The 16,176-nt window shown below is 34.6% G+C and overlaps 1 protein-coding gene across 3 annotated transcripts in view; it reads left to right on the forward strand.

Annotated features, from left to right (window-relative positions):
• The window catches only part of IPO11 (importin 11), a 201,413-nt gene that overhangs the window by 39,446 nt on the left and 145,791 nt on the right, over nucleotides 1-16,176 (forward strand). For all 3 annotated transcript variants that reach the window (XR_013379936.1, XM_077897964.1, XM_077897963.1), the window contains exons 6-7: nucleotides 10,809-10,941; nucleotides 13,382-13,440. Coding sequence is in view for 2 of the 3 variants with exons in the window: in XM_077897964.1 (XP_077754090.1) it covers nucleotides 10,809-10,941; nucleotides 13,382-13,440 (192 nt within the window). In the remaining variant the exon portion in view is untranslated. The remainder of the gene's footprint in view (nucleotides 1-10,808; nucleotides 10,942-13,381; nucleotides 13,441-16,176) is intronic.

Here is a 16,176-nt window from a genome sequence, read left to right on the forward strand (position 1 = left end):
TCAATCTTACACTCTTCCACTTACTTTTATATTGGCTGTTTTCCCAAGTCAAATGTCTAGAAGGTTGAGGGTTGCAATGATTTTATGAAAGAGTACCTTCTTTAGAAGTTTGAATTTATAGTTCAGTTTTCTCAGGTTGTATTCTAATATGTTGCTTTACAGTTTTTAGGGATAATTTATATTTAGCCTAAGAAGGCTCTACAAATTGTATCTAATAAGAGGCTGTATTCTAGATAACTTCTTTGTGTTGTTAGCTTTCTGACTCCTTCTACTTTCTTGGTCAGTTTTCTTGTAGTTTGAGGCTGTTTCCTCTCTATACACTGTAAAATATAGGTCTTCCTAGCATCTTGTGTATACTTCCAGCACAGTACTTATTCCATAGCGCTGACTTTAAAATTGTTGACTTATCTTTCTGAGACCCACTATACCATGAGCTTCATGAGAGAGGATTTGTAGCCTTTATTGTTATAGTCTTGTTGTTAAGCCCAGAAGAATGCATAGAAGTAGGTGGTGCTCAAGAACTGCTTGTTAAATGAATAAATAGGAGACTTTTCTTAGTACCTTCTAGATTTCAAAGTAGCGTAGTGTAAAACTTTCAAGAGCAGGAGTTTTGCGAGGATATGTAAAACTTAAGACATCTGGAAAAAAATTAGCTTAGTATCTTTCAGTATTGACTGGAGCAGCTGAACCTGGAAACATGGAGCATAGTATAGAGGGGAACCCAAGAGGAGACATGTCTGATGGGTTTGGGGTATAAGATGTTTAGTTTAATTGAAGGTGGTATATGTAGGAAGATATTATAAAAAGCGGTTTTGCTAGTTAATAAAGTAGCCTGTCTCTCATTTTGGTTATCTGAAGTATGAGAAAGTTCTTTTAAAAATATTTTTACTATGATGCTGCTAAGAGGGTCTTCATGTACTAAATTAGTTTCCCACCTAAAAAATGTAAGCTCTTAGTTGAGCTAGTTCCTCTAGAAGAGTAGTGCAGTGTGCGCTTAAAAATGTAAACTGCTGCTCAGTTTGTCCCAATAGTTACTGTATCTTATTTTTCTTTCACATTAAATAAATTATGTTCTTTTGAGAGGGACATATTACAGTCAATAATTGATTTGAAAATTCTTTGCAGTCACGAAATTGAGCTTGGTTTGACACAAAAAATAATTTGTTTTCTATAAAACAGTATGTTTTCATAGAAACCTGAATATAAAAATACTGATATTAACTGTTGAAATCAAGATCTAAAGTCTATGAAAGCAAGGAAATTTAAGGTACAAATCACAGTTCTAATGTAATTATAAATGTATTAACCAGTTAATATTTTGCAGACATGATGTGTAATCCATAAAAGTATATGTGGTAAGTGAAGCAATCCAAACCTAAAAATACATGAAAAGATCATTTGAAAGCAATATATTTCACTTATTTCACTTGTTTTTTAGAAATTTAGATTAACAGAGAAGAAATGTTTTCCATTGTTCTCTATGAGCAGAGCAGCTTTGGGATTTTGAGCAAGACACTTAAATTTTATGATTCTTTAAAATCCTTTCAGTTCTAAAGTTGTGTAATTATATGAATTTATAATCTTTATTACTTTAGGTTAAACTCTGTAAGCACCATGAAAGTTTTGAGATGGAGTTACAGCATAATTTAGATAGATATATTAGCATTTTTAATATTGTTTTTGTCTAAAAGCCAAGACCTTTGTGTATTTAGTTTTGTTCCTTTAAAAAAATTTTTTTTACATAACACCTGTCAATTTTTGCTGTGTAATTTTGATATATAAACAGTTCAGTAAATTTCAAATGTAATCTTGCTAAGAGGACAGTCTAACCTCCATATACCTTTAATCCACATTTATTTTTTCCTGAGGTGTGGCTCTGTTTGCTTTTCCTCTTTGCTGGAGCAAATCATGACTACTTCTTTCATTCAAAATTACTTCAGTATGAATCTCTGAAAAGGACATTTTCTATGATTTGTTAGACATCTTTTTAGGCTCTAAGTTAGGAATAAATCTTACATTCTGCTTCAGAGTCATTCAACAGATAATTGATTGCTTATCACATACAAGAAATATATGCAATACTGAGGGAGATGGAAGGCATTCATGGGGAAAGTCCTAAGATACAAACCCTCAGACATCATTTAGTAAGCTATTAAAATCTGCCAGAGAAGAAAATACATGTTAGGTTGTTTATGTGGCCAAGAATAAAACTTAGAAATTTTAAAAACTGAAGGGTTGATGATGAATAAATTCCCACTAAACAGCGTGTATGTTGTTTGCATGATGAAGGTAAGAGAAAACTGAGGCCATGTGAAAACCACATTACAGTATAGTTGACCCTCAGAGCACAGGTTTGCACTGAGCAGGTCCACTTACAGAGTTTTTTACAGTACAGTTCTGTAAATGTATTTTTCTTATTTTTGTAGTAACATTCTCTCTTTTCTAACTCAATTTATTGTAAGAATACAGTGTATAATACAAATGACAGACAAAATACATGGGTTAATCCACTGCTTATGGTACCAGGAATGCTTCCAGTCAACAGTAGGCTATTTGTAGTTAGGTTTTGGGGGAGTCAGAAGTTATTCACAAATTTTTGAATGCATGTGGAAGTGGGAGTTGCCCCTAACCCTCATGTTGTTCAAAGCCCAGTCATACTTCAGAATAGTCTTCTTGATGAGTTAGTATGTTTTCTAAATAAGCTAACAAAATGGAACCACATAGCTACTTTGAGATGGTTCGTGTAAGATTGCTCAGCCTCGTAGCAGACTTTGATACTTACTTTTTAGAAATCTCTAACTTCATGGTGTAATCCCTAGGGGAAACTTCCCAGTAGTTGAAATTATGAATGTTAAATGTGATAATACCAAGATGCTACTTCCATGGTATAGCTCTAGCCTTCAGGATATTATATTGTAGTGAAATTTACTTACAACATAAATTTAAAAAAATATTTTATTTATTTGAGGAAGAGAGAGTGAATGAGAATGAGAGCACGAGAGGGACAGTGGCAGAAGAGGAGAGGAAGAGAGATAAGCACTCTCAGCAAGGTGGGGAGCCCGACGCGAGGCTCGATTCCAGGACCCTGAGATCATGACTCGAGTCAAAGGTAGATGCTTAATCAACTGAGCCACCCAGGTGCCCCATAAATGTGTTTCGAAGTAAATCATTTGATAGGTGAAATAGCTTGTTTTTGGTTTTGTTTGGGTGATTCTTATTGCCTAACCAAATGCCATGTTGAATCTAGATCTTGTCTCTTGCTCTGCCGAATTTTATATTGGCTTTTAAAAGCACATGATGTGGGCAGCTCCAGTGGCTTAGTGGTTTAGCGCCGCCTTCGGCCTGGGGCATGATCCTGGAGACCTGTGGATCCTGGAGACCCATGTTGGGCTCCCTGCGTGGAGCCTGCTTCTCCCTCTGCCTGTGTCTCTACCTCTCCCTCCCTCTTTCTTTTTCTCTTTCTCTTTCTCTTTCTTTTTTCTCTTTTTCTTTCTCTCTCTCTCTGTGTGTGTCTCTCATGAATAAAAATCTTTAAAAAATAAAAAATTAAAGTACATTATGTAAGGATGGCTTCAGATTTTATAAAGGGTCATTTCTGCTCTGACCCTGTGTGGGGATTTGAGTGTGTATGTGCGTGTCTAGGCTTATGTTAATAGGAGGGAAAGAAGAACCTTTTGGTGGGAACTTCTAAGGGAGGAGAAAGACTCAACAGGACTAGCTTGAGCCAGAAAAAAAAAAGAAGAAAGCCATGCACTGAACATAAGGGGAGATTTTTTGTATAGGATGGTGCTTCTCCTTTCTGTAGTATACAAACCCTTACCTGGGTCCTACGAAAATGGGCTTAGAAAAAAGAATAAAAACTCAAAAAAATGTATTGCTAGAATCTCTGCAAGTTGTTCTTGAAGGAGAATGTTCTTTGTTCTGTCCATCTGACACATACTGGGTTCCTGTTCTGGCAGTCATTGTATTGGATGGCTGAGACCTAGCTGTGAGCGCAGCTAAGGTCCCAAGTGGGGAGGAGGTAGTTTCATCTTTCCCTGTTTCTTTATGAACTGTGATTCTTTGGATACATGAGAACAAGATTTAGGCCCCAGTGGCAGAACACAGGTCTGTGGCTGTGCTAGGGTTAGACGGCCTGAAGGACCTGCAAGGAGGGCCACAGTGACCTTCCCAGGCCGGAGCTGTACCAGTGTTAGGTTTGAGAATGAAATGAAAACGAGGGCTTACTTAAAGACATGTGGATAATAGATTGTTACCAGTCTTTCGGAACGTCCTTCAGTGAAAGTAAATAAATACCAGGTTGAGAGACTTTGGCAGTTTGATTAGAAATTGTTTTTGAGATAAATCTTGTACCCACCAGAGCTTCTGTCTGAAATGTTTTGGTGATTTGATATATATATGTATATATATATGGTTAAATGGAAGCAAATTCATATTTAAGCCTTGTATTAAAGAGAAAACTGATAACTCTCAAAAGAAATACTGTTTTTGTCATTAAGAACATACATGTGTTTTTAAATTTTGTCTTAAAATTTTTTTTGTCACTTAAAAACTTTTTTGAGGGACACCTGGGTGGCTCAGCGGTTGAGCGTCTGCCTTCAGCCCAGGGCGTGATCCTGGGATCCCGGGATCGAGTCCCACGTCAGGCTCCCTGCATGGAGCCTGCTTCTCTCTCTGCCTGTGTTTCTGTCTCTCTCTGTGTCTCTCATGAAAAAATAAATAAAATCTTTAAAAAAAAAAAAAAAAACTTTTTTGAAACATAACAGAAAAGCCAAGGAAAAATATAAAGTACCACATACCTATCACTTAAATTTAGCAGTTAATGTTTTGCTATTTTTGTTTTTTCACCTTTTTTCCTAAATTGTTTTAAAGCATTTAAAGATTTAATGGTGATTTATCACTAAATACTTGAATATTCATCTGTAAAAAGATACTTATTATGTTTATAATCATTTAACTTTTATCAAACCTAAGAAAAGTAAAAATAGTGATTTAGTACCATCCAATACTTTGAGCAAATTTTCTACATTGTTCAGACTTTAACAAGTGGTTTGAGCCAGAAAAATGAATAAGATGGGTACATTTGGTCAAGTTTTTAAATATCTTTTACTTTAGAATAGTATTCATTTCCTTTTTTTCCCCCTTGCTACTTGCTGAAAGATTTGACTCATTTATTTTATAGGATTTTGTATGTTTTACATCTCATGACTATTGAGGAGATTGAGGTTAAGCAGATTTGACACTATAGATTATGGGTAAAATTTTGTGCTTCACTATTAGTGATGAATTACAAGACTTTGATTTGAAAGTTTCTCATTGGTAATGTTTCTTAGGACAAAATTGTGAGAACTGTGTTCTGGAGGCTAAAGTGTAGGAACATTTTAAATGCTAAAAGAAATAATTCCTGTAATGGTTCCCTTTCGACATTCAAGGAATGAAGTCTTTGTACTTATCGGTTAAAAATCACTCAGCAGTCAGTGGGTGGCACTGTTTCTTCTGGTTTAGAAAAAGGAAGTGCAAGTATTTGTGGTTTTGTGAACCGGTACCTAAAATGTTTCATTAAATAGCTTATTTTTATATTGTTTCACTGAATTGTCTCCCTTCTCCCTCCACATTTTTAAAAAGAAAATGTGGAAGAAAAGTTTTTCTTTTGCCTACTTGCTGCATTATTTCTCCTTTTCCATCTGAGCCATCTATGAGCACACAGCTGTTGGTATTTTCTGGGACATGTAAAACAGGGCAGGACTTGTTTATATAGGCTAGTTGACAGTGCTTCTAAACAAATTTTGTGATTTCCTCCTTCATTATCTGTCTTTTCCCTTTTACTCTTGGGCTGAAAGGGTTGTGCCATTGCTGCTTCTTCATTCCAACCATCCCAGTTTGTGTAGAGGCCCTTTTTTTGTAGGCCAGCTAAAAAGAATCTTGAATGAGATTTTTAATAGACCCCTAATGTCCTTAACTAGGTGTTTAGCTCCGAATGGAATAGGAGACAAAGGAGAATGTCAATTAAAATTTTCTTCCTCAAAAAAGAAAAATAAATAAAAATAAATTTAAAAAAATTTTCTTCCTCAGTATAACTGGTTCTTTTTTGATTTTTGTCTTAAATGCTCTATGCCTTCATTGAGCAATACCTGCTGTATGCCAAGCTACTTAAGTGCTTTTCATATTTATATGACTAATCAAAGTAATTAGTTGCTAATAATTGTTAATTTTCAGGGGCTAGAAAGCAAGAAGAATTAATAAAGATCTAACTTTTCCTTAAATCTGTAAATATTATGACATTATGTTTAAGAAATGGGGCTGAAAATTTCAAAATTTACTGAAAGTTGCTTAAAGTAGAAAGGATAGAACCTTTGATTATCTGAATTACACAATTTTCTTACACATGTATTAGAGTAAAGCTGTAAAAGGAAAAGAAGACAATTTTATGGAGCAAAATGGAATTTTACTGTAATGACTGATTTCACCATAATGAAAAACTTCCTTTTGTTTACTTTTGTGACAGTAAGAACCTATGGTACAGTGTACACAGATGTTCTGTGGTATATTTTGGTTTTTTTTTTTTTTTTTTTTTGTATTGGGAGTGAGTAGGGAGGATTTTATGTTTGGTACGTATACCATAATTTACAATGTGCATATTCAGGTGATAGAATTCTATATAGAGAGATTCTCCAGGAACAGAAGTAGTGCATGAAAAAATTACAACACTTAAAGTAGTTTTGCCATTTTGCTAATGTTATGCTCATGTTATTGTAAAATATGTTGAAAATTAATCTGACATGTTTTTGTTAGCTAGAATGCAACAGGAAGTTACTCATATAAGAGGGCCCAAATAAGAGGGCCGAAAGCTGGGGAGGGAGACAAAAGAAAGGAATGTGTTTTAACTTGCAGAACCAACAGTTCTAGGTGTTTCACTTGAGAGCCCCTTGCTAGGTGCTTCTTGCCTGGTAGCCCTTACTTGAGCCAGTTTGAGCAGGATTAGAAGTGAGGACCTGGGCAGAAGCCTCCAAAGTTGCGCTAAAGTTACCTTTAGTTCATTATAACTCTAAGGTCTCCTCCAGTGGGCAGAGTTCTCTTCCAGTTTTTGAACATAGGACGTATGCACCAGCAACAGCATATTGACATGCTAGGCAAGAGCAGTTGAACCTAAGTGCCTTGGTGAGCTCCTTGCTCCTGCCCCCTGATGAATTGAATAAAAGTTTCCAGTACTAGCCTCACTGCCTGATATTGCTTTGAGAGCTGTTTCCTTATTTGTAACAAATAAGAGGTTCTTTCCTTTCATCACTTCTTGAATTGTGTTCTATTTGATGCACCCCATGCCATGAACCTCTTAAGTTCAGTTATATTATGCTGTTGGTTTAGGATGGTAGATTATCTCTTACATGTTTTGTTTTGTTTTTTTCAGCTGGTGTCAGATTTCATTTTGTCAGCTTATTTTCTCAGGCTTAATCTTACTTTTTAATTGAGAAACTAGGGAATGGGTTGCTGTTGTTTTCTTTATTGAGTCTGGCATGTAGTGTTAGAGGAGGACATTGAGAATTAGATAAAAGGCCCTATGACTCTTAGGATTAATGAATGGGACTTGCTCCAAATTATATATACAAAGATTATATATTTATGTATGAACAATGTTCAGTTTATATTAGCTGTCTTGCATAGGTATTCATGTAAATAATAGAACAGAAGTACATGTTATTCTGTTGAGTGTTATACCAAGGAGGGTAAGGCTTCCGGAAGAATTTGTTAGGTGAGATTCTGATTCAAACAATCTATTGCATCCATATTAGCAGCAGTTTTGATCTCAGGTAGTGTGGGGCAGTTTTCCTTTTTGTTTTTATGAAAAGAAAATTCTGACATTATTGAATTGTTACATAACTTTTGGAGAACAGGATTTACTATAATTGATTCTGAATGTATGGGATAGTATCTACTTGGTATTGTACTAAAAAGTTTAAATAGGATTTGTACAACTAATGTTTATTTCTTTTATTATATTACTATGTAGTTAATTGCTATGTACTGTATATTAAGAGGCATTAGAACAGAGAAGTTAAAAATCTAAGCTCTGAGCACTTTCCTTGATTTCAGTCTGGTCTCTTCCTCTTACTAATTATGCTCTTTACTCTTGGGCAAGTTACTTAACCTTTCTTTACCTCGACTTCTTCATTGTAAAATGGGGATATCTACTTTTTAGATTGTGATGATTAAATAAGGTGATAAAGGTAAAAGGCTGAGAGCATTGCCTAGTGCAGAGTAGGTTCAGTAAATGTCTACTCTTATTCTGTTGTAACCTTTGTTAATTTTATCATGTAGTTAATAGTATCTGCATAAATACTTGTTTCCTGAAAATACCTTTTACAAGAGTTCAAGGGACTTCAGATCCACTGTTAGAAAACAAATTTTTATATAGACATCCGTCTGAACATTTTGAATGAAATCTGTGTGTAGAAGTTAATGCGAAACAAGTAGTTTTAAGGAGGAGATGGAGAGGAGGGCTAGAAAGTAATTTGTGAGCAAGAGACTGCTTTAGAGTGTAATAATCTTCTGTTCTTATTTGAAATTGGGGTATGGCACTCCTTAAATTTTATTTACTACATACGCATAAAGCAGGTCTAAAAATTATGGTCAGGGCTAAAGACTTGTTTATTTTGTTGAAATATTTGCTGCAATAAGAAATTATACTTTAGTTTAAAACTTTACTTTTAGGTCTTATATATCATTACTACTCCTTCTTTGCCTCTAAACCTCTTTCTTTTCTTTCACTTTTCTGGCAGACATATTTTGATGATTTATATGTTTGGAAAAGTGTAGGATGCTCTAATTTAAAATTACACAGTAAGTGTAATAAAAATTGAAATTGTGGATTTTCCAATTCTAGACATATATTTAACCTCATTTTCTAAGAAAGGACTTACTAAGAAAAATACTGAAGTTCACTATAGTTATAAGTAAAGTTTACAAGTTTTTTGAAGTGTTTTTTCTTCTGATTAGATTAGAAAATTGGATTAGATTAGATTATAGCCTGTTGATGTATTAGATCCTTAACTGTTTGTGATACTGCTGCTTGCTGTAAAACAGTGTTGAAACAATTATCACTCCTATATTTTGGCTGTCATGAAACATTAAGATTAAATAACTTGATTTCATTCTCTGAAGTATTCCATGTGTACTTGAGAATATGCTGAAGCTACTTAATAAGGAGTCACTGTACTTGTTTCAAGCAAGGGCCTACTCCAGCTTTTACTGATCATTTGGTAAAGACAAAGGCCCTTTTAGATTCTGACAATTTATTACTTATTTTAGACAGAGAAATGAGATTAGTACCAATTTTCTGTGGTTTTTGTTCCACTTACCTAAAAGGTTGACCAAAGCAATATGGATTGAATGACTCAGGTGCAAATTGTGGGATGCCCCATTGCTAAGGAGTTGGTTCTAGACCATAACTAAGTGGTTTTATTTTCTGCAGCTCTCTTTTGAGGGGGATGGGTCAGAAAACCTTTTATCTCATCAGAACCTGGAAGGTGAGGAGGTGAGCAGGAACATGGCCTGGTAGCAGTTCCTTACAAACTTTCCATTTCTTGTTTTCCAGGAGGATTGTAATATGTTCTGTTGGTAGTCCTATTAATTGAGTTTCAAGCCTTTGTCTTTGTGGCCTATGTAGATATGTGCAAAGTCACCAGGGGGATTTGGCCAAGCTCTTACCCTACACCTGTAAGCACAGGCCATTAAAAATTTTTGAATTAGGGGTCCCTGGATGGCTCAGCGGTTGAGCATCTGCCTTTGGCCCAGGGCGTGATCCTGGAGTCCCAGGATCGAGTCCCACATCGGGCTCCCTGCATGGAGCCTGCTTCTCCCTCTGCCTGTGTCTCTGCCTCTCTCTCTCTCTCTCTCTCTCTGTCTCTCATGAATAAATAAATAAAATCTTTAAAAAAAATTTTTTTTGAATTAAAATAATAGAAATTTTTTTTCATGGAAGTTTTCTTATATTTACAGAATTGCATTTCTGCCTGGTTTCTAATCTTGCTATAAGTCTAGTGTTTAGTGGAAATGATATACTTTTATGTGGAATAAGAAAAACCATTCTGAAGTATGTTAATGATAACTAGTCATTTATATATGTACTTTCATCTCGTTTTTATTTAAATTAAATGGCCCTGTAGACTCAGCTGCATTGCTCTTAGACCTTCTCTGAAACAAAACAAAACAAAATGGCTCTGCGTTAACCTGGGTGGCAGAGGCCGACTGCATCCCATTATGAAAGTCAGGTTTGTAGGTAGCAGTACATATTAGGAAAGCAGCCTGACAAGCATCGTGGTCTGTACGTTCCCGCTTTAAAATGCCCTGAAACCATCGTGGATAGAACTGAGAACTGGCAGGACACAGAAATTTCGTTCTTTTGTATTTCTTAGTATATTGTTTTATGTGTGTTACACTCAGTGACAGTCTGTCTTTATCTTAAAAACTGAGTGTTGCAACATATCAGTGGAAGAAAAAAGGAATAAATAGAAATGTCAGACTGCAGTGCAGGCATTAGACTAAGTACTGTTTCAAGCACAACTAATATTTTAGGTGTGAATATGTGTGTACACTGCAGCAGCCAACAAATGGTCCCTAATACTGTTCGTTTTGCCTTAAAAAGTTTGAAATGTGATAAATGACTTAATTATTTCACATCCCCTTGAAAAGGAGACTAAAACTGAAATTAAAAGGTGACATAAAAAATGAAATGTATTACTATGTAGATCTGATAACTGAAATCTGTTTTTTTTTTTTTTATTGTGAACAAATTTGTTGATATTTCTTTGCAGTTAGCTTCTGGAATTTATAATTTTGCCTGCTCTCTGTGGAATCACCATACAGACACATTCCTTCAACAAGTTTCTTCTGGCAATGAAGCTGCAGTTCTAAGTTCACTAGAACGAACTCTGCTGTCATTGAAAGGTACTATTAAACTTGATTTGTTCATTTTGCAAATGACATACCTTGGAAGAGTCAACAAATAGTTCCTCTGTTGGATTATCTGCTCCTCCTTGCCCTTGGAGAATAAGTGGTTAGTTTCTCCCTCAGAGATGAGGCCTTATTTGTGGTTTTTTCTTTTGTGAGAATAGCTTTTCCTCTAATTTGTAAAAGTGTGGGATAGATTTGTTATAGTCACATTGCTGGGGTCCCAGGGCTCTGAATACGTTCTTTCAAATACTTCTACTTTTTTTTTTTTTTTTGCTTCTACTTTACACTTCCCTTTCTAGGCTCCTACTCTTATTGCTGTGCTAACTTCCCTAAACTTCGGTCCTCAAGTGTTAGTGAGCTCTGTCTCCCAGTTTTCCATAAGAACTCAGTTTTCTGTCCTTCTTGTTTGTACCTTAACCTCACTTGGATTTTAGAAGGTGCTGGATGGTGTGCCATCTTGGCCTCTGGTTTCATACGCTTTGCTTGTATGTATTTCCTTAGCCCAAATCTCTGTTTTATCTTTCCTGAGCTTTTTATCTTGATGAACATAATCTCAGGTTCCTTTCTGTTATAAAATGCTCTTTGTCTTCCAGTCTCTCCCTTCTTCTTGTGCTTAGGCTCTTTTTAGTTTGTGTTTATTAGTTTGATCTCAAGCAGCTTTTAGTTCTCTTACTGTGGCTCATTTTGCATCCTTTGGCTTAAATAAGCCCTTTTGTCATACTCCCCTTAGTACCTTAGGATGCTGATATACACTTTGCATACTCTCAAGCATCACTTACATTCATCAGACAGTGGATGCGCAGACTTCAAAAGGTCAACACATTTTGGTGAACCTTGTAAACAAGTGTGAATAATTTCAAGGAAAAGCATGAATAATTTCAAGGAACTGTTGACAAATAAAATTCATTGCTGGTTGGTTATATAGGTGGTTCTCTGTTATGGCGTGGTTGATTGGTTATATAGGTGAGTGGAGATGGTTTTGTCAACATCCTTGAGGAAGAAATTAAAAGGATTTAGAGGGAAACATTCATCCAGAAAGAATTAGAGAAAGTGGTGTAAGGTTATGATACAAAACTTACGTAAGTTCTGTATTTAACGATCAAGGAATATTCCTGAGTGCTTTTGATTGGGTTTTTCTTATCTTACCGATTTCAGAGAGTAACTCCTGACAGAAAGGATGCAGCTCTACTGTACATTAGCCTGCTTTTAGCCTTTCAATACTTCCCTGTCTCAGGGTCGTAGCATTTCTAAGATATCTTGACTTGGAAAAATCCTATAGCATTTCCCTTTAAAATATTTGTTCTGCCCAGCTGTTAAATTTCTATGATTTGAGCAATACTTAAGACTACTTAATACTTTCTATGATTTGAGCAATACTTAATACTTAAGCAATACTTAAGCAATACTTAAGACTGCAGTTTTTGCTATATGTAATCTGAGCTTAAACCTTTGTGCATTTAGTATCTTTTAAACGTGTGTGTTTGTGTGTGTGTATGTATTCACCATTTAAATAAATTCATGGTGGTATTTGACATTGGGTTGACAGACATAATAAAATGATCACACAAATACATCTGAAATGACATGTGACAGTGTGATCTTACAATATTATGGTAACTGACATGTGGTCAGAAAAGACTTCACTGAGAAAGTGATGTTTGAACCAGATTTATTGTAGGATAAGTGGAAGTTAACCAAGTGATGAAGGGCAAAAGAAAGGACACTCTTGGTGATGTAGAGCAAGTACTTTTGTGTGAACAAATGAATTTATTAACCATAGTTTATAGATGAGGAATGTGAGATCTAGAAAAGTTGTTCAAAATAATACAGTTGTAGATGTTAGAGCTAGGATTTAAATCTAGGTCTGACTTCCAGTTGTTTATCCTGCTTGGTCTCTCTTGTGTATAATATAGCGGTTATACGTTAAATGTGATGTTTATACTTGAGCACTATGATCTATTTCAGATTTAGAAATAGTTTAGTTTTTATATCCTTTTTAGGAGATACTGTATTTTCATTAATGTAGCCTAAAACTAAATGAAGCTTTTTGGTCACTGTTGAGACATATTTCAAGGTTATGGAATAGAGGTAGTAATTTTCTCAGTTTCAAACTAGGGATTATTGCAGATGAGAAGTACTAACAATTATAGAATTTAAATTTTGCAAAATGGTTTTAGAAACATAAGTAGTTAAGATATCTGAGAGGAACACAGTGTTTGAGTCCCAAGAACTTGGCTATCATTCCATCTTTCCCACAGGAAACAAACCAATGACCAGGGATTACCTTTCTTTACTATTCTATGAAAGGATGAAGTTAGAGTAACCCCCAGTTGATGAAGCTTTTGTGATTCTGAGTCTTTGTTATGATTGTGATTTTAATAGGATAAAGTATATGAGGCAATTAGATGCAATAAAGCTCAATTTTACTTTTCAGTGCTGCGTAAATTAACTGTTAATGGATTTGTGGAACCTCATAAGAATATGGAGGTGATGGTAAGTGAAAGAAGTTACTGAGTCTTTATGGCTTTGCGAACTTGCTTGGTATTTTCCTGAATGTTTTAAAGCTTCTTCTTTTTGCTTGGCATTCTTTTACAAGTTTGTATTGAGTGAGCTTTTACTATTTTGTGTATGTTATACTTTTAGACTTATGGCCTTTTTTTAGTATATCAAAGCAGCTCCTTTGTGAAGGGTAGGAAATAAGCCTAGGACAGTTCTCAAGTGCCATGGTACATTGCTTTATTTATAATTTGAATTTGGGTGAGCTTCCTGAATTTGAATGCTTTTAAAACATTTCTAGGTCCATTGTGGATAGTTAATTATACCCTTGATATTTCCCTTTGTCTGTTTTTTATATTTAAAATGAAATTTTTTCTTCAATCATAACATTTATGTGTGCTCTTTGTAAGTCATTTGAAAATATATATACAAGAAGGGAAAACTCTGTTGATAAGCCCAACATTTGTGATGTATATTCATTGTATGGCACCATTTACTTTTTCTGTGTAGAATATATAGCTGTATATATCTAATCCTGAAACAAAATGAGATTGTGTTATATATTTACTCAGATCTATGTTAGTTTTCATAGTAAGTTAAAGTCAGCTAAAATGGTGCTTTCTGTAGATTGCTTTGGGGGTGTTGAACAGGAATTGTGGAAAAAAGTACATCTAGTTGGGTCTTAAGAGTTTGCCCTACCAGAGCTGATCAGAGTTACTCTTGTTTTAAATCTTCAGTATATTTTGTCTATCTGTAAGATTTTGATTGCAAAAACGATTCTACTGTTAAAAGAATTTAAAAGCTGGTAATAGGGCAGCCTGGGTGGCTCAGCAGTTTAGCGCTGCCTGCAGCCCAGGGTGTGATCCTGGAGACCGGGATCTAGTCCCATGTCAGGCTCCCTGCATGGAGCTTGCTTCTCCCTCAGCCTGTGTCTCTGCCTCTATCTCTCTCTCTCTGTCTCTGTCTCTTTCTCTCTCTCTGTGTCTCTCATGAATAAATAAATAAAATAAAAGCTGGTATATACATCATTATAGCATGATTGGCTATTTTGTTCTATAAAAGTGTTATATGCTTAGTTTTTGAAAAGTTAAAAAACAGAAGGAAAGGAAATAGTTGTTTGAAAACTTGCTATCAAAGATAAGGCTAAAATTTGTAAGTATACTTTAAGAGATTTTATGCATAGTCTTTCAGATATACTTTTCTCTCTTCCTCAGTTTTATGTAAATGAGACCCATATGCTGTTTGTTTGCTTGCTTTTTCTTAAACTTAGTATGTTATTTTTCTCATGGGTGTTTTTCTCATGCCAGTAGTATGTTTTTAATGATTTTGTGGTAAATACTTGTGATTACTGTCAGTGAGCTAATTTTTAAAAAGGGATAACATTAATATAGGATTCCTGTAATTTCCTTGCCAGTTATCCATTGATGGATATATAGGTTGTTTATAGTTTTTAATTGTTGGTCAGTGATGTTGGAATGAACATTTGGAGATACATATCTATATATCATTGTGTACTTTTCTGATGCACTCTTCAGGCTAACTTACTAGAAGTGAAAATAGTTGATTCAAGCATAAGCACGTTGATAGCATTGATTGGTATTACCAAATTGCCAAAATATGCATAAAAACAGCCATAATTTTAATGCTGATATATTTTAAATATATATATTTTTTTATTGCTATACTGCCAAAAAACCTTTCCAGAAACCAATTTGACAGCTTCTCCTGAATTTCCTGCACTGGAATGCTTTAAATTGCATAAAAGCAGAGACTGTTTCATTCACTGTCCATCCCAGAGCTTGGAATAGTCTCTGCCAATATTAAATGTTCAATAGTTACTTGTAAAATGAATGAATATGGGATAGAGTAAAATCAGGTCAGAAGGCTCAGTAATTATCTTTATCTGCAATATGATTCTGAATATCATAAAATTATTTTAAATAAAATATGGATTATGTTCATCAGTTTTTTTGTTTTTTAGTAAAAATAAATTGATTTAAATCACATTCCTATAAATTGAAATAGTGGTTTTCAGTGGAAACTATCAATGTTCTGTGAGTTTTTGGCTTTCCCTTGAGAGTCTTTCTTCTGTCTACTGAAACTGTATGTCAGCTTTTGCTTAGTTAGAAATGCTGTATTATAGCAGTTAAAGTATATTGACTTGTTCGAAACAAAATAGAATTTTAACAAGTTATGATGACTTTTCAAGTAACAAAAATCTTAAAAATAACATGGAACTTAAAAAGATACTTTAGAAACTCTGTATGATAATGGTGAGATTTTGGTTTCTGGAGGCAGATTTGGATTTGAATCTTGACTTGGCCTTTTCCTGATAGAATGGCCTCCAGCTATTTACTTATCTACTCTGACACTATTCCTTTTTTGTTTGTTTGTTTGTTTGTTATATGAAGATGAAATGATAGTATCTACCTCTTTGGATCTTATGAGGATTAAGAGGGATAATGATTTTGGTAAATAGTTCAGCTAATTAAAGTGCTCTTTAAATGACTACTTAATGGGTAATTTGAGTTTTTGTGTTATATAATATGAATCATAAACTTTTACTTCGTTTATTTGGACTGCCGATTATAGACTATCTATAATTTTATAAATTCCTGATTCTCTTGATCAGCTTACTAAAATTGATGACTCATAATTTTGTACTTTCTTCGGAGAACCCCCAATTGATAAACTAATTTTATTTAAAAGAAATAGAGTGAAATTCTATGTTGT

This window comes from Canis aureus, chromosome 5, assembly GCF_053574225.1.
Source record: "Canis aureus isolate CA01 chromosome 5, VMU_Caureus_v.1.0, whole genome shotgun sequence".
Classification (NCBI taxonomy): Eukaryota; Metazoa; Chordata; class Mammalia; order Carnivora; family Canidae; genus Canis; species Canis aureus.